Source organism: Rana temporaria, chromosome 2 (genome assembly GCF_905171775.1).
Source record: "Rana temporaria chromosome 2, aRanTem1.1, whole genome shotgun sequence".
NCBI classification, from domain to species: Eukaryota; Metazoa; Chordata; class Amphibia; order Anura; family Ranidae; genus Rana; species Rana temporaria.
In genome coordinates this window covers 105,306,410-105,323,316 of record NC_053490.1, presented here as the reverse complement: position 1 = coordinate 105,323,316, position 16,907 = coordinate 105,306,410, and the positions used below count along the sequence as shown (strand labels likewise).

At 42.7% G+C, this 16,907-nt stretch overlaps 1 protein-coding gene across 2 annotated transcripts in view; it reads left to right on the top strand.

Annotated features, from left to right (window-relative positions):
• The window catches only part of LOC120929339 (cyclic AMP-dependent transcription factor ATF-7-like), a 136,205-nt gene extending 123,874 nt beyond the window's left edge, over positions 1-12,331 (top strand). For both annotated transcript variants that reach the window (XM_040340720.1, XM_040340719.1), the window contains 5 exons: positions 71-187; positions 269-400; positions 6,215-6,412; positions 6,501-6,609; positions 9,050-12,331. In XM_040340720.1, the coding sequence (XP_040196654.1) occupies positions 71-187; positions 269-400; positions 6,215-6,412; positions 6,501-6,609; positions 9,050-9,276 (783 nt within the window). In that variant the 3' untranslated portion in view covers positions 9,277-12,331. The remainder of the gene's footprint in view (positions 1-70; positions 188-268; positions 401-6,214; positions 6,413-6,500; positions 6,610-9,049) is intronic.
• Positions 12,332-16,907: the final 4,576 nt, after the last annotated feature.

Genomic DNA, 16,907 nt, shown 5'->3' with positions numbered 1-16,907 from the left:
TGTTGTAGTATTAAATGCAGAGAACCAGGATTCCACTGACCAGTCTTGTTTCTGTGTTAACTCGCCTCAGTTGGCAAGACCAATGACCATGGTGCCCAATATCCCAGGAATTCCCGGTCCTCCAGTTATTGGTTGTGCAGGCCATATTTCTCCTTCAGGACTTTCAATTCATTCAGAAGCCAAAATGGTAAGTAACCAGATAGCACAATGATATAATAAAGAAAAGAGATCGGTTTGTCTCAATTTCCTCACCTGGTTTTCTTTGCAGAGACTTAAAGCCTCACTTACTCATCAAGTCCCATCATCTCTTAATGGGGGAATGGCTATGGTGGCATCAAGGTCTGAGCAAAGCCAGATATTGGTCCAGCATCCAGATGCTCCTTCCCCGGCACAGCCTCAGGTCAGTAATAAATTGTACATGCAGCTTAGGTAAATTGACCTGTTTGCCTGTTTTTGCATGTGTTTAAAATTAAAATTTTAGACCTAAAGATTGGCTAAACCACCAAAAATGTGTTACTCGTACAGTACAGGGCACAGATTGGATATTCAGAGGGTTATGTTATAGGCTACCAGTTTCAGGTGCTTATCCAGGCTTTTGAGCGGATCGCGACCATATGCCCAGAATCTTTTCAGAGCCTGGACTGGCTCTGATGTCAGCCAACAGCAGGCTTCAGCACGCTGCCGGCTGAAAACTGATCACAGGAATGCAAAATTAACTGCAGTCCTGTTATCCATAGAAGTATGGCCAAAAAAGCTTTGGCCATACTTCCCTTTTTAATGTCTCCACTACTTCCAGTACACTTATTACAATTAAAATTAGAAGAAAAGCGTCTTTACTGTAAGAGTAGCAAGGATGTGGAATTCCCTTCAACAGGCGGTGGTCTCAGCGGGGCACATCGATGGTTTCAAAAAGCTATTAAACACCTGAACGATCACAACATACAGAGATATACAATGTAATATTGACATATAATCACACACATTTTATGGACTTGTGTCTTTTTTCAACCTCACCTACTATGTAACTTTATTGGTGTCTCCTGAATGCTATATGTTCTTATGAGGAAAAGCGGGGATTGTGTTTGACTTCACTCATTGAGTATTTAAACTTGGCGATAACATTTTGACTATTTAGAGCTTAGGCTCTAATGAATGACTGTGTTCCATCACACCACAGGTCACACTATTGCAACCACTTTTGCTGAGAGCCCTTATAAGGTACTCAGGTACTTTCTCGCACCCTTATGCCTTGGGGAGTTGGCTACAGGATGGTCCGCATGGGCTGCAGAGCACTCGGAATGATGTTGCTTCACTGGTGCAGAATCCAATTTAACACCAGTGTCTGCATTTGATTCTGCTGCATTTGAGGCATGCAACAAGCGGCTCTATCTGACCAATGCAGATTTCTCTAACTTTGTCAGAATTTCTGTGATAACTAATGGCCCTAATTTAGCCATCCTTGCCTAGACATGCCAGGCGTCGTCTTCACCTTCTCTACCAGAGTTTTAAGTGAAACTATTACTCTCTTAGAAGAGATGGACATGGAAAACTTTGAAGAAGACCTGGCGGCAGTGTTGCACCTGATGCTATTGCTTTACGTAATATGCTTTTTTTTTTTGTGCACACAAAAGCCACAGGATAGCCACACCTGATTCTCCTCAGTCTCACCAGGCCCCTCTGTGTACTATGAGACCTGCAAAGTCTTAAAAAGACATTCCCTATTCATAGACAAATAGAATAGACAATTTATAATAATTGGATTTTTCCTGGAAAGGTTTTCACCCCTCATTGCTAAGCTTTATCCAGTGCAAAACGGATACTAAAAGGTTGACTGTTCTAGTAGTAGATCCTGCCGTCTCAATCTTTAACAAACATTTTACTGTACCTGTAGAGTATTTTCCTTAATTTAAGGTTTCAGCAGATATAACATTTGGGACTCTCCTTTTTTCTTATTTCATTTTTTTTTTTTTTTTTTTTAAAGGCTGTCTTTACAATTGCAGGTCCAGCTATTGCTGCAATTTCAGTTTGTTGAACCACAGCTAATTGGACTAAGGCAGTGAACAATCAATAGGATCCTGTCTTTCAGGAACAAAGTCTGGTGGAACACATACAAACACTGCCTTACACCTTACTTTTTTGTGTTGTGCCCAGAATCTTATGACTTAAAGCAGGGGTGCCCAACCAGTGGCCCGCGGAGCCCTCTGATGTGGCCCACAACCTCCTGCTCTGGAATGGCGGGTTGCCAAGCCCAGATTGTGGGTCACTAACCCACCATCTCAGAGCAAGAGTGTTGTGAATGAAGCCGGCGGTAGAGGAAGCAAGTGGCTGCGGAGCAGAGCCACATAAGCCGATGCTTCCTGTATAGCACAAACTCCTGTCGCAGGTCGGCGTGATACCAAATGCTCTTTACCTCAGACAGCATCAGCAGACGATACCTGAATGGAACACTGTTAAAGGTAAGTTTATTACTAAAATCACAGTGCGTGTGTATATCAGTGGCGGCCCGTCCATAGGGACGCACGGGCGCCGCCCCCTCTCCCACAGTCACAAAAAAAAAAAAAAAACGGGCCCTTTAAGAACTTTTATTCTGCTAAAATGTCATTTTGACATTTTAGCCGCAGTTCTGGCGGCCGTCTATAGAGGGCGCTGCAGCGCCACCCCCTCTCGCAAATAACATACATTCGTGCATAAATGCACGAATGTATGTTATTGCTGGTTGCCAGCGCTGCCTGGTCTATTCAGATAACCGGATGCGGGACGCCGGTTATCCGAATAGCGGCAGCTGGTTGGCTGAGGGGAACTGCCTATCAAAGCCAGCGGCTCTGATAGGCTTTTCTCCGGCTCTCAGCTGTCTATACTCTGAGCGCAGGCAATCTGCGCTCATTGTATAAGACAAACGGCCGTTTCAGCCAATCAGGTTCCCGGATTCTGGTTATCAGGAACCTGTTTGGCTGAAGCTTCACCACAGCGGCAGAAGACATCGAGGGAGCACATGGAATCCTCAGGTAAGTGCTTTTTACAGGGAAAGGGGCACAGTGACATCATGGGGCACAGTGGTGACAAAGGGCACAGAGGTGACAATTGGCACAGTGGCATCATGGGGCACAGTGGTGACAAAGGGCACAGAGGTGACAATTGGCACAGTGGCATCATGGGGCACAGTGGTGACAAAGGGCACAGTGGTGAGTGACAATGGGCACAGTGGCATCATGGGGCACAGTGGTGAGTGACAATGGGCACAGTGGCATCATGGGGCACAGTGGTGACAATGGGCACAGTGGCATCATGGGGCACAGTGGTGACAATGGGCACAGTGGCATCATGGGGCACAGTGGTGACAATTAAAGGGCACAGTGGTGACAATTGGCACAGTGGCAACAGTTGAGGGGCACAGTGGCTGCGTTTGATGGCATGGCACAGTGGTGACAATTGATGGCACAGTGACTGCGTTTGATGGTATGGCACAGTGGTGACAATTGATGGCACAGTGGCTGCGTTTGATGGCATGGCACAGTGGTGACAATTGATGGCACAGTTGCTGTGTTGCATGGCACAGTGGTGACAATTGATGGCACAGTGGCTGCGTTTGATGGCATGGCACAGTGGTGACAATTGATGGCACAGTGGTTGCGTTTGATGGCATGGCACAGTGGTGACAATTGATGGCACAGTGGCTGCGTTTGATGGCATGGCACAGTGGTGACAATTGATGGCACAGTGGCTGCGTTTGATGGCATGGCACAGTGGTGACAATTGATGGCACAGTGGTTGCGTTTGATGGCATGGCACAGTGGTGACAATTGATGGCACAGTGGCTGCGTTTGATGGCATGGCACAGTGGTGACAATTGATGGCACAGTGGCTGCGTTTGATGGCATGGCACAGTGGTGACAATTGATGGCACAGTGGCTGCGTTTGATGGCATGGCACAGTGGCTGCATGTGATGGGCACAGTGAGGCTGCAATTTTTTTTTTTTTCGTTTGCGCCCCCCCAAAAATTTTGAGCACCAGCCGCCACTGATGTATATGTATATATATATATATATATATATGTGTGTATGTATGTATATGTGTGTGTGTGTGTGTGTGTGTGTGTGTGTGTGTATGTGTATGTGTATAGGCATATCTGTTCCGCAGTGGTTACTGGGCTGCATTCAAACTGATCCGCAGGTGCAACGCAGAACACCTGCAGGTTACCTGCACTAAGCCATAGACTTCTGTTATTACCTGGGGGTTTGGTGCACTTCAGAAAGTGCACCACCCCTGCAGGATATAATAGAAGTCTATGGCAAAGTACAGCTAAGCCACAGGTGCACTGCGTTGCACCCTCGGTGTGGGTAAATAACAGCGCGCCTCAGTGTTGGGCTGCTTTTGACACTATTGATCAGACCCCTCCGTTCACCTCTATTGAACCATAGATGTCAACGGACTTATGGCCATTTACACCTACCTCCAATCCAATCCGCTAAAAAACAAAAGGGGAGATCCGTCCCCTTTTATCTGGGCAGATCGGATCGGAGGGCACATAGAGTAGAGCTGGCTGTGTCTGTGTCAGCTCTGCATATGCGGCGTGGACTTGGACCCGTCATCCGCCTGCTCCTCTCATTGTGGCCCGTAAATGGTTACCAAGTCGCTTAAGTGGCCCTCGCTCTTCAAAAGGTTGGGCACCCCTGGCTTAAAGGTTGGTCAGCTGAAGCTATCTGTAGAAGACATAACATTTACATGCCTTTTGAAGGAGAATGTTAATTTGGTGAGGCACAGTCGAGTTCGTACAAGATGCCACAGAAGAAAGGGTCCTTTTCTCATAGCAGACAGCTTCGAAAGCCCCTGCCTCCTCAAAATTGCCACACTTCTCAGGCTTCATCTTCAAAGCTTAAGTTCAGCCCTTACTTTCGGCATACGACTTGGAACACAAAGCCCACCAAGTCTGCCACAAAGTCCTCTTAACATTGATGGGGTGTCCTCGCTCTTAAAACTAAGAGGACATCCTTAACAGTTTGCATTCCTCTGATTTACAGACATCCTAGGATTCCTTTAGTGGTTTCAAAGGGGTACAAAATAGAGTTTCAAACTTTACCCTGTCTTGTTCCCTTCATGCAAACAAACCAAAATCAGATTTACAAACTGTCCTGGAACACTTCTTGTGGTTGTTCTGGTTTCTCTGGAGGACAAGTTCAGCAGATTCTATTCATACTTGCTCACGGTATCAAAGTCCAACAGGGGTGTTCATCCTATCCTGGACCTAAAATCCTTGAACAAGTACCTTTTTGCATTTACAAGTTTTGCATGTGATCGGCAAGGTCGGTTATTGCCTCTCTGAAACTAGGGTGATTTAAAAGGGGTGCCCAGTGTCCCGAAAAAATAACTCACTTGACGATTTATTATAAACGTTTATGGAAGATGTAAGAATACAAGTAGAGTCCACGCATTTCGGGGAAATGACCTCTGCCTTCTTTAGTTATTTTACCTAAAGCTTCCTATTAACATGTTGGAGCTGCGCCACTGTACACCCTTTTTCCAGGAACACCCAATCGGTGCAATCGGACAATGCCTCAGCAGTTGCCTGTATCAATAATCAGTTGGAACCGTGCGTCAGGTAGTCTTAAAGGAAGTCTGATCATCTCCTGAATGGAAAAGCACTGTCCAACAATCTTTGCTGTTTCCAGTCACTGTCCTGTCCAATCTTTCCCGTGAATGTAGCCTGCAATTAACATGTGGTCTACAAAGTTCTGTGTCCTATACTATACTCTAAGATAAGAAATTTACAGGTAAATCTAAAAAAAAATGTTATTGAGATTATGAGAACAAATACACCCTTTCAGTTTTGTGTAATATGTTTAGGTATATCACTTTTTGTTCTGTAGGCAATGTTTGAATGGAGATATTATGTTTGTTTTAAATATGTTCGAGGACAACCATTTCCATGAGGTGAATTTACTTGACTGTAAATACTGAACAAGTAGGCATATTAAGAGTTCTGATTTTACTTGCTTTATGGTCAGATTTAATATCCAAGCGAGGGGATTAACATAACCTACATTAAAAAAAATAGCATTTTTAGGAAGCCAGTCGTGGCAGTTGCATAGTTTCTTTCAAAATTTTCACCTGGCTGAGGTGAACTTTTACTAGTAAAGACTATATAAATTCCTAATTCAAGATTTAAGAGCGCCTTTAAACTGATTGTATGTTTGGTGTTTCTTTATCTACTTTACAGGTATCTCCTGCACAGCCCACTCCAAGCACAGGAGGTAGACGAAGAAGAGCAACAGATGAAGATCCAGATGAACGCCGACAACGCTTTCTAGAGAGAAACAGAGCAGCTGCATCCCGTTGTCGTCAGAAGCGAAAGGTTTGGGTGTGCTCATTGGAGAAAAAGGCAGAGGAGCTTACTTCTCACAATGTGCAGCTAAGTGTAAGTTCAGTAAAGAACAGAGTACACAAATACTGTATGTGCTGTTGACATAGGCTGTAGTGTAATAACTTTGTGTTTTCACCTGTAGAACGAGGTAACGCTTTTGCGGAATGAGGTAGCTCAACTAAAACAGTTGCTTTTGGCGCACAAGGATTGTCCTGTAACTGCCCTGCAAAAGAAGAACCAGGTGTATCTTGGTGAGTGTGGCACTAAATGCTATCTCCCCCCACCTTTCTAACATATTTTACATATATTAAAGTAACAGATTATATCAAGTGTGTAGGAATGCATTTAAAAGAAGTACATTTTTTTTTTAATTCATATTTCCCTAGGTGAATGCAGCATCGGTTTCGATGCTGCATCTGTCCTCTCGTGAACACTACCAATCATTTGGTTTTCAGAGCTCTGTGAGCAGAGAATTGTAGACTCGGTCACAGTTCTCTGTTCTGCTCCCTCCTCGCTCATTGGAGCTCTGGGCTGTGGAGGGGGTGGGGGCCGCCAGCTTGGGCTCTCAGAGGCTCGCCGAGAGGCTGAGCCGGGTGTCAGTCCAGGCACCTGGGGGATCCAGACTTTATTGTTACAATGACACAATGCCTGCACTGATTTCTGTGAAGTCAGCAGAGAGCGGACTTCAGCCTGTTCTCTGCTGAAAACGGGTCACAGGAGTGCAACACAAACTGCACTCCTGTAATCCACAGGCGACGTCCAGCCAAACAAGCTTTGGCTGGACTTCTCCTTTAAAGAAACAGTGTTACTTTGGACAATTGGGGCAAAGTAAAAGTGTCTTTGTAAAGCAGACCCACTACTACTGACCCCTCCAGCAGTCCCCTGCTACAGCTGGTGCAAAATACTAGATGTTTCCAGGAATGGGGGAAGATGTAACTTCCTACCGTGAAGTAGAACTATGGCCTAATGGCCAGTCTCTAGCCCCAAGCACTGTGACATGAGGGAAGTGGCTCCCTTTAGTTTCTAACAGACACTGATTTTTTGGTTGAAGCTGTGATAAATAAAGTGTAAGTAAGGCAGAAATGAAAATGACTCCCAATGAGTCTAATACAGTCCTGCAGCAGCGCTGCAAACTCTACGTTTGTTATGATCCTATGCAGTGTAGAGGTAGAAAAGATGTGCTCCAATCACCAGTTGTTGTTCACCACGTGGGGGATAGGAAACCCCTTCAGGGGATGCACTTACCAGATGACTGATAAAAAACAGCATGTAATCCACCTCGTTTTAGTAACCGTCAGACTTTCACCATAATGTTATTCAGCATGTATGAGGGAGAAAAGACTCATATAGAGTAGTACCGTTTCGAGAGTCGAGAGTCACGCCCTGACGCGTTTCGTCACTTCCGGACTTCAACTGAGGGCGTCCACGCCCTCAGTTGAAGTCTGGAAGTGACGAAACGCGTCAGGACGTGACTCTCGACACACAACAAACCGGAAGTGACGTTTGCGCTCCACGAGGAGGGAACCAGGAAGCCGCCGCAAGGAAACGAGCCAGAGCGATCCTCAGGGTCATCAAATCGTGAGGCAAACGTTTACATTTACATGCCTGTTTATTTCATCTATGTGGTACGCATATTATAGAAGGGGAATGTACTTTTGGGGAAAGTTTTTTTTCAATAAATTATCCAAACGGTACTACTCTATATGAGTCTTTTCTCCCTCATACATGCTGAATAACATTATGGTGAAAGTCTGACGGTTACTAAAACGAGGTGGATTACATGCTGTTTTTTATCAGTCATCTGGTAAGTGCATCCCCTGAAGGGGTTTCCTATCCCCCACGTGGTGAACAACAACTGGTGATTGGAGCACATCTTTTCTACCTCTACACTGCATAGGATCATAACAAACGTAGAGTTTGCAGCGCTGCTGCAGGACTGTATTAGACTCATTGGGAGTCATTTTCATTTCTGCCTTACTTACACTTGGACTATATTTTTAGCAGCAGCTTTTATTTATTTATTTATTTATTTATGGTAATGGGTCATTGATGTTGGACAATTTGAGTGTGTTTATCCTTAAGCGCAGAGCTGTACACAGATAAGCTGCGCCTGTTATTTCTGTACAACATCCCTATATGTGATAAATAAAGGATTGACCTGGAATCAATAGGTGAGTATTGGTGGGTCAGTGCTTGGGGGCTGCTTTATACAGACATGTATTATGTATATTTATACAGACACTCATAGTTACGAGCTATGCTCCTACTTTTCCTCCCCAGAGTGTTTGAGCCCTAGCTAACAGAGCAGGGCATCGGAGTATGAGAAGGAGTACATGACCTCCCAAAAGTGGTGGTGCTTAGGCCTCCACTCACCAAGCCTGAACACTAGCAGGTGTAGTGGGGCTTTATGTCATTCCTCTGTCTAAGCTGAACTCTAACACTAGCCAACACTGGAGCTTAGACAGGTTGGTACGATGCAGTGGTGAAGTGTGGCCCTAAATATAAAAGCCAGAGGAGGTGCTATCTGCACATGCTGCTGTATTGCTTTAAATGGGGCAAGTGATCGTGTCCCTTTTTAAACATCAGTGAAGTAGTTGCAACTATCAAGTTTAACTTAAAACCCCCAGGCACTTTGTTTTTTTCTCTTTATTGTAAATGCTTCTGGTACATTTGTAACTTGCTTTCTTTCAGAAAACCTAAAGGATGGCTGTGATGCAAGAGGCTCTCCAGGCCCAGTCAGCCAGCACAGTTCATCATCATCACAGTTCTCTGCCTCTCCTAATGGTTTGCGTTCTCCAGCTGAACACATGGCTACGTCAGTGCTCACACAGATGGCCAGCCAAAGGACAGACGGCCACAGTCAGATCCTACAGTCACATGTCATCATGTCACCACAGTCGCAGGCGGCCAGCAGATGATGTATCTCAGCCAGTGGACCTAGAACTAACCAATGGGATGCCTCAGCCCCAGAGACTGAGCAAATTAACTAAGCCCCATTACAGAAGGGGTGGATATGGATTATAAATATATATATACATATATATATTTGTTTTTAAAGTTCGGTAAAGGGTGTTTAGGGAGGTTTTTTTTTTTTTTTTTTTAGTCCACAGATACCAAGTGATTGAAGCACTAACATTGAAAACCCATCAGGTCAAATCACTAACACCATCGCACATACAAGAACTGTATGGGCTTCGTGCACTAATAGACATGGAAACATACACCCTGCCGCACACAATGCAGCCTATGCAGAATATATTACTAATGTTTACCATTACTGCCTGTGGGCGAGTTCTTCAGCAGTGTTCCTTGTCTGAGCACCCTGCCTCCTCTCTCCTGGTAAAATATTGTAGCCCTGTTATGACAAAAAACTTCTTACATACTCCCTTTTTTAATTCTTAATTTTTTTTTGGGGGGGGAGGCAGTGCCATCCAACCTTTTATCTGTCCATGGCATTTCATTGTTGCTAGAAACTCACTAATGCATTAGAAAAAATGGCCTTGTTGCTCTGTTGCCTTCCAGACTTTTCACTTTATGCTCTTGTGTTGGGTAAAGAACCAAGAGACCTTGTTCTGAGTCCTGAGATAGGCCTGGTGCTGGAGGGACCCAAGACAGTGTGGACAAGATATTCAGGGGGATCATTTTCTTCCACCAACTGCAGGAGGAGACCCAGGAACTAGAACTGCCTGAGCAGCCAAGTGATCAAAGTTGTAACTGGTTGTATCTCCAAGAACACAGCGACTGCAGGATAAGAAAAATATCTGTGTCTTCCACGGCTCTCGAGATGCTGCTGATAAGCATTGTGCTTTAAACCTAAGGTCTAGGTCTTTTGCAGCCTGTTTCAACACTAAATATAACCAGCCATGTAACCTCTTCAAAGCCTTATTTCAGTCTTCCAGCAAGTTTTGTCTGACGGGTGACTTGTAACCTCCAGTGTAAAATGCCTGTGCCATGAAGGCAATCTTTTGAGAATTGTCAAACATCTAACTTCATCAAGACTGTGGTGGATAATTGAAGTCATTTATATAGAAGCGACTTCTTCCTCCATGTACTCTCCCTACTTTGTCCAAGAGATGCCTTGAATTGTGGTGTCCCTGTGGCATTGGCGCTTTTTTTTTTTTTTTATTGCCCAGTGAAACGACCAGAAGAAGCTTCTCGGTTTCGTATAGAGGGCTAAATATACGTGCCTCTTAGATTGTTCCTCTACAGTCTTTTGGAAGTTCAGTTCTTGCATCAACTACAGTACTTTGCTTTTGCTTATAGCTCTTTCAGGTATTGTTCTATGCAGTGATATAGAACTGATAGACATGATTCACTTCCTTCCCTACTACAGTTTGAGATGCTACATGGTGACTTTTCTTGTAGACTTCATTATGCTTTAATACATTTACAGAGCATTGCGGGATATGTCCTATACAAGAGTTCACAAAGCAATGTTAATTGTCATCCAAACATTTTGCTCAGTCAAGAGGTTTACAATGTGTATAGGGAGCTAATCATTGATAACGGACAAGGGCTCATCAGTAATCCCCCCTGCAGTCCAATGTGATTGAGTTCTGTGAATGGAGGGACAGTTGTTTCTAATGGCTGACAGTCTCACTTGCTTTTGTAAGCATTGCAGTTCTTGAAACAGGCACATAATGTACTAATCAAGTTGGGACACACTACACTGTCACCCATATTTACAAGCAAATTACAATTTTTATTTTGCGGTTGAAAAGAATGAATGAAATGAAAAAAAATGCTGTAGTTGAAATGGTTGTTCACCCCTGTATTTTAAGGGCTTCGTCCACCCAGCTACAATTCTCTTAGATTTTCAATTAACCCCTTTGCGCCGCCGCCTCTCGACCCTTAAAGGGGTTTCAGGGTGGGGTTTATGATCATGTGACCCCCCTGTGATTGGCTGTCACAGCAGTATCCCAATCGCAAGTAGCAGGGTGCGCACTCTTGGCACAGCTGCATTTACAATCTGGTACGCAAATATGTGGCCACTCAGCGTTAAGGCCCACCCGCCAAAAAGCCACATATTTGCGTACAGTCGCCATGAAGTGGTATTAAAGGCAAAATCAAAAATGACGTGTGATGCAGTCTTTCACTAAAATTAACAAAGCAGTCTTTATTCTTCTGAGGCACTCACATATCGCTTAGTGAGAAAGCAGGTTCCCACTAGTGATGTGGAAAGCAGGATTCTCATGCGGTTCTGTGTGTGACGTATAGTGCAGCCTATACAAAAGAGCTCATGGACCAAATTTTGGCCCTGACTCGGTCATGTTTTTACATGCACATTTGTTCCATGACAATCATGGTAAAATTGCACGGCATTTGGGGTGAATCCAAATGCTGCCATTTGAAAGCTCTGGCGAGATTTCCCCCTGTAACTTAATTTTTGAACCCATTAATCTGGCTGAAATTTTTCAACTCCCAATAACAGAACAAACTGTGCAGCAACAGTAGAAATTAGAGGTTTAAGGCAAACCATTTAACACAGACAGAGGTGCTTGCAATACATAAAGCTTCTACGTTTGCACCACTTGCAAATTTATTTATTTTTTCTTCGCCCCCGCAAAAAAAGGTGCCAGATGAATAGACACACGTAGGCCCTCCCTCAAGGGTTAAAGGAACATTCTTCCTAAAGTAGGGATCCATTTTTACCATATAGCTTTTAAAATAAATACAAGCAAGCTGGGTAAGATTTTACTTTTCACTTGTTTAAAGGAATAAGTAAAGTATGATAGCTGTTAGTTTGTTGTGAAGGGCTGCCACATACATTGCTGATTGCCTTATTAACACCGGTCTTTAATAAAGAAGATAATTGTGTTTCCAAATCATTTGCTCATAGCAACCAGTCCATAAAGCCCCGTTGCTTTTAAATGTATAGACGTGTATCGTATTTCTATCTCCTTGACATTTTATGTTACAAAGTATATTTTTTATTGTAAAAACCTAAAAATAAATCGAATAGTTTTTACATCATGTATGCCTTTACAAAACATCTGGCAAAATCCAAAACCGGATAGAACAATGAGTGCAACAAAGTACGCATAAAAATTAGTGGTGCACCGATATCGGTATCTGTGCCGATACTAAGCATTTGCATGAGTACTTGGGTATCTCAGGCAAATGCTCTGATACTAAAACCAATACCTCCCTGGTTTACACTGATGCGATTTGTTATGTGACAGTTCAAAATTGCATTAAAGTCGCATCCCATTGCCGGCAATGGAACTGTTCAGGATTGTTGTAAAATTGAAAAAGGTTAATGCACTACTTTTTGCAGTTTCATTGCGATTTGCATTGACGTCTGTTAAATGAAGTTGCAAGCCACAATGAAATCAAAGGGTTCAAATCGCACCGATCTGCGGCTTTGAAATTGCGCTGAAGTAGCGTGATTTCAAAGCCACACTGGTGTGGAGACGGCATCCAAGGGCAATGATTGATTTTATGTTGACTGGATTACTAAAAAGAGATATTGGTATCAGGTAGTACTTAAATAGTATCAGTACTCATACTCGATCTTAAAAAAAAATGGTATCGGGGCATCTCTTATAAAAATGCATAACACGATAATAAATCGGAGCCTCAATGCCCCTAAAAAAAACATATATGCATACATTATATTAATGAAGGGCTATAGGCTTGACATGCCTTTTGTAAATTACACCTGGCAACTGTCTGATCTGTTATTGCGGGGGCTGTTTCTGTAACTTGAACAGTCCTTTATGACAAAATATTCAAATGATTTCAGCACACTGCTGATTTCCAGACTGTACTCGTGCTCATATTTATCCTTTGCTTTGCAGCAATCCCAGAACACCATTATAAACATTGGAAGACAGAACTTGCTGCTGAATTGTTTTGCTCTTGCATGCCTTTATAAACCATACAAGAGCTCATCTTGCCTTTGGATAACGGCAGCGAGTCCAGTAAACATTACCACCCTAGACAGTGAAGAATTTATTTTTAGTGTTCTAAGGCAGGCCATACATTTTGCAAAGCAAATCACTTGATTCCTCCATCAATCACTCTTTCCCTGCCTTCAGAATACAGTGATCACTGCTGGCAGCGATCAAATGAAAAAAAACTGAAATGGATACAGCCAGCTTGCCCATAGATGGATTCAAATTTGTCCGGTTCCTGCTGAACTGGCCAAATTTCGATCCGGCTATGTCCTGCTTAAGTTACCTGTTGACCTGATTTGTGCACTGCCTGCGCCAACTGCATTTTTGGCCATTGGTCAAATAGTCTAATGTCAATTTGTATCTAGAAATAGAATTCCAATTTTTACCATGTGAATGCCAGACAATGCAAGAGTGCCCCAAACACTGTTGTAATAAATCTTGGGTAATGTAAAGCCATTGTATTAAGATGAATTGCAAGAAAAGGGACACAGGTGTTATCTGCATGCTTGGAATTCTCCTTCTGGCACCACCAGATTTTCTAATATTACCAGTGGCTGCATCTGCTGAGGGAGAGCTACACTGAGGAATCTCCACCTTGAGGGATAAATACAGTGTGCCGCAGCACATACACTGCGAAGGCTGGTGCAGAGAGTATAGTCGTCATTGACATGTAAGGAATATATTGCCCAGTCTCCTCATTGTGCTTCTTCTCCAATATATGCAGCGACAAGGAGGATTTCTAATTCATTCAGGGCCTAAAAGTTTTGCAGACCAGGAATATATTAATGAAAGAAAAACCGTACAGATATGATCAAAACTGTGGGGGCAATTTCGAGCACTTTTATGGTGTTGTGATCATATTAGAAAGACCTGCTCCAATATAATGAAAGAATTGTGATTGTTTTAATTTCAGCACATACTACAAATTCAGGGAGTTTTTACGTGTGAAGCTTTTACATTCTGGCACTGCGATTGTGACAAATACCACATGGCCATATAAGGTCAATGACATCGACCAAATATGGCTATGTAGCTTCTTTTTTTTTTTTTGGTAAAAGATGTCCTAGGTCTCCTGGTGCCCTGTCTGTAGCTGATGGGGCTGGCGGGGAAACAATCATGTGACGGCTTTCCACTGGTTCTGTGGAATTGGGCTCGGACTAAGTTGAGATAGAACTAGAGATGTAAATTTCCAGAAGTTTTGAAGCCATGAGAACTAAACATTATTTTCCCATGTTTATTTAATTTTTCCTGAAAAATTTAAATTTTCAGACATTTTTTAAAAATAATTTAGTATGGAGTAGTTTTACCAATTTGAAAGTCGTTTTGTTACAGAAACATTAAATGCCGTGTATATAAAAGTATTATGCTTGGGGAAAAAAACTACAGTTTATTCAGTACATTAACTAAACTTGCTTTTAAAATTTGTGGTGATCCAGAAGCAGCAGAAAGAGTGTTTCTGGAATGAGTACTCTGGAGGGGAAAGCTACTAGCTATTTCATTTATAGTCCCCATCATTTAATTCTATAAAGTATTTTAATGTAATTGGGGCACCCCTAGCATGCAAGGACGTGTTTTGTCCTTCTTGTAGCATTTGGAAAAGAATAATTCTTCTCACAAAATGTGAAAGTTGCGCTCAGCAGACATTGCACTGTGGAAATGTTTCCAAACGCTAGACGCTGGGCTCACCATTTTACTAAGAGGAGGAAAAAAAAGGAAAACTATTCAACAGATTATAGGGAAACATTATTCTGTGATGGTGGAGAACATTGATGGGAATCATTTTAAAGTTTTATAAAGATAAACTAATTTGCCAAACAATTTCACCCTCTTACCCATCAATTAAGGCCTGAGAGGACACAAACTATCATCTACTGAATCCCAACAATCACATAACAGTAGGAGGTGCAAGATGGAGCCAACAAGCAAACAAAACTGGAGCCTTTCCCACATAGTGTCCCCTAGTGGCAGAATGCATATTTCTCTTGTTTGAGAACTACAGGATTTGATTATCTTGAGCTGAGACAACTTGCAATAATTTAAGACTACACACAGTCGCAGAAATCTTTCATTAAAGCGGAGTTCAACCCAAAAATTGAACTTTCGCTTTTCAGGAACACCCCCCCCCCCCCCTCTGGTTTCACATTTGGCACCTTTCGGGGGGGGGGGCAGATACCTGTATAATACAGGTATTTTCCTCCCACTTCCGGGCATAGATACCCGAGCCACGCCTTCTCCGTCATCACCTGGCACCCTGGACAGGTAAGTGTCCTTATTTTAAAAGTCAGCAGCTGCAATATTTGTAAAAATAAAAAATTGGCGGACCTCCGCTTTAAGGTCTTCATGTTATATAGTTTGAATATCACGTAACGGATATCATTTTTATCATTTTAAAAATATATATTCCACTTTTTTTTCTAGAGGGAAAATTGCTTTGGGAAAACACATTTCCCCAATTTTTCATCCCCCCCCCCCCCCTCCAGGGCCTTCCCATCCCTAGATAGAATCCAGGTCAACCCTAGTCACAAGTTAAGGATTGTTGCACAGATGGGAGACATGTTTCTAATGAGTGCCTACAACACTGATGTTCAGGGAATGTGTTTTGTGTCCCTTTTATAAATTGTTCTGTTTTCTTAGAGAAAGACCTCTATGCTTGCATCTCCCCTTCCCCGCCAGCTATGCAAGGGTTGCATTTAAAGCAAGTAGCACCAGAGTAAAGCTGAAATTTAGTTAAAAATGATATTTCCTCTAAAGCTGCAGTCAATCATTTTTACCCAAAGCAGCACCTCGCACGACACTGGACATTACAGGTAATGAAGAATGTCCATTGTCGTGCAAGATGCTGCTTTGTGTTAAAAAAATAATAATTCTGCAGGGCGTAGAGTTCTCTTCCTGGAGCTGAGCTTCAGGCACAGTGGAGAATAAGAGCTTGGGGTCTTATGCCCCGTACACACGATCGGAATTTCCGATGGCCTAAAATCTGATGGAATTTTTCGTCTGAATTCCGTTCAAGCTGTCTTGTTTGTTTTTGAATAAATGTCCTCTATAATATGTACTTATCAAGAGTTTATTTTAGAAGTTTGCAGAACAGAAAATCTTAAGGTTTTTTTTGTTGGCAAATATTTTATAAAAGCCATAGACTGTATGTTGCCATAGCCATGCCTCTAATATTATAGTCTTATTTACACAAATGCTACAAGAAACTCTACAGTGCATGTTCCTTTTGCCCACTGAGCCTGCCTTTGACTTTGGAGAAGAAAGGGTATACTTTAGCTGATTGGCATAGTACACCTATATGCCTGGCACCTGATTTGCTTCACACTGTATCCTGCTCTTGGACATTGCTTGCATCCTCTGATCTACATCCGTTTCTGTGGACCAAGCATGTCAGACAGGCATTTTAGGGCCACATGTGACTCCCTCAGCTTCTTTGTTTGAATAAAGTTGTTCTCCAGTTGATAAGGAATTCTTTACATAATTTTGATTTGTAATTTAATTTTCATTTTTTTTTTTTTTTTTTTAATGGGCAATTTTTTGTGATTCAAGTAAGCAAGTTGAAATTTGTTTCTGTCAAGTTAATCCTAGCTTTGATTTTGTGTGGCCCTCAGCAGACATAATGTGCCCTGTTGAAGAATTATTCCAATTAGTTTGGT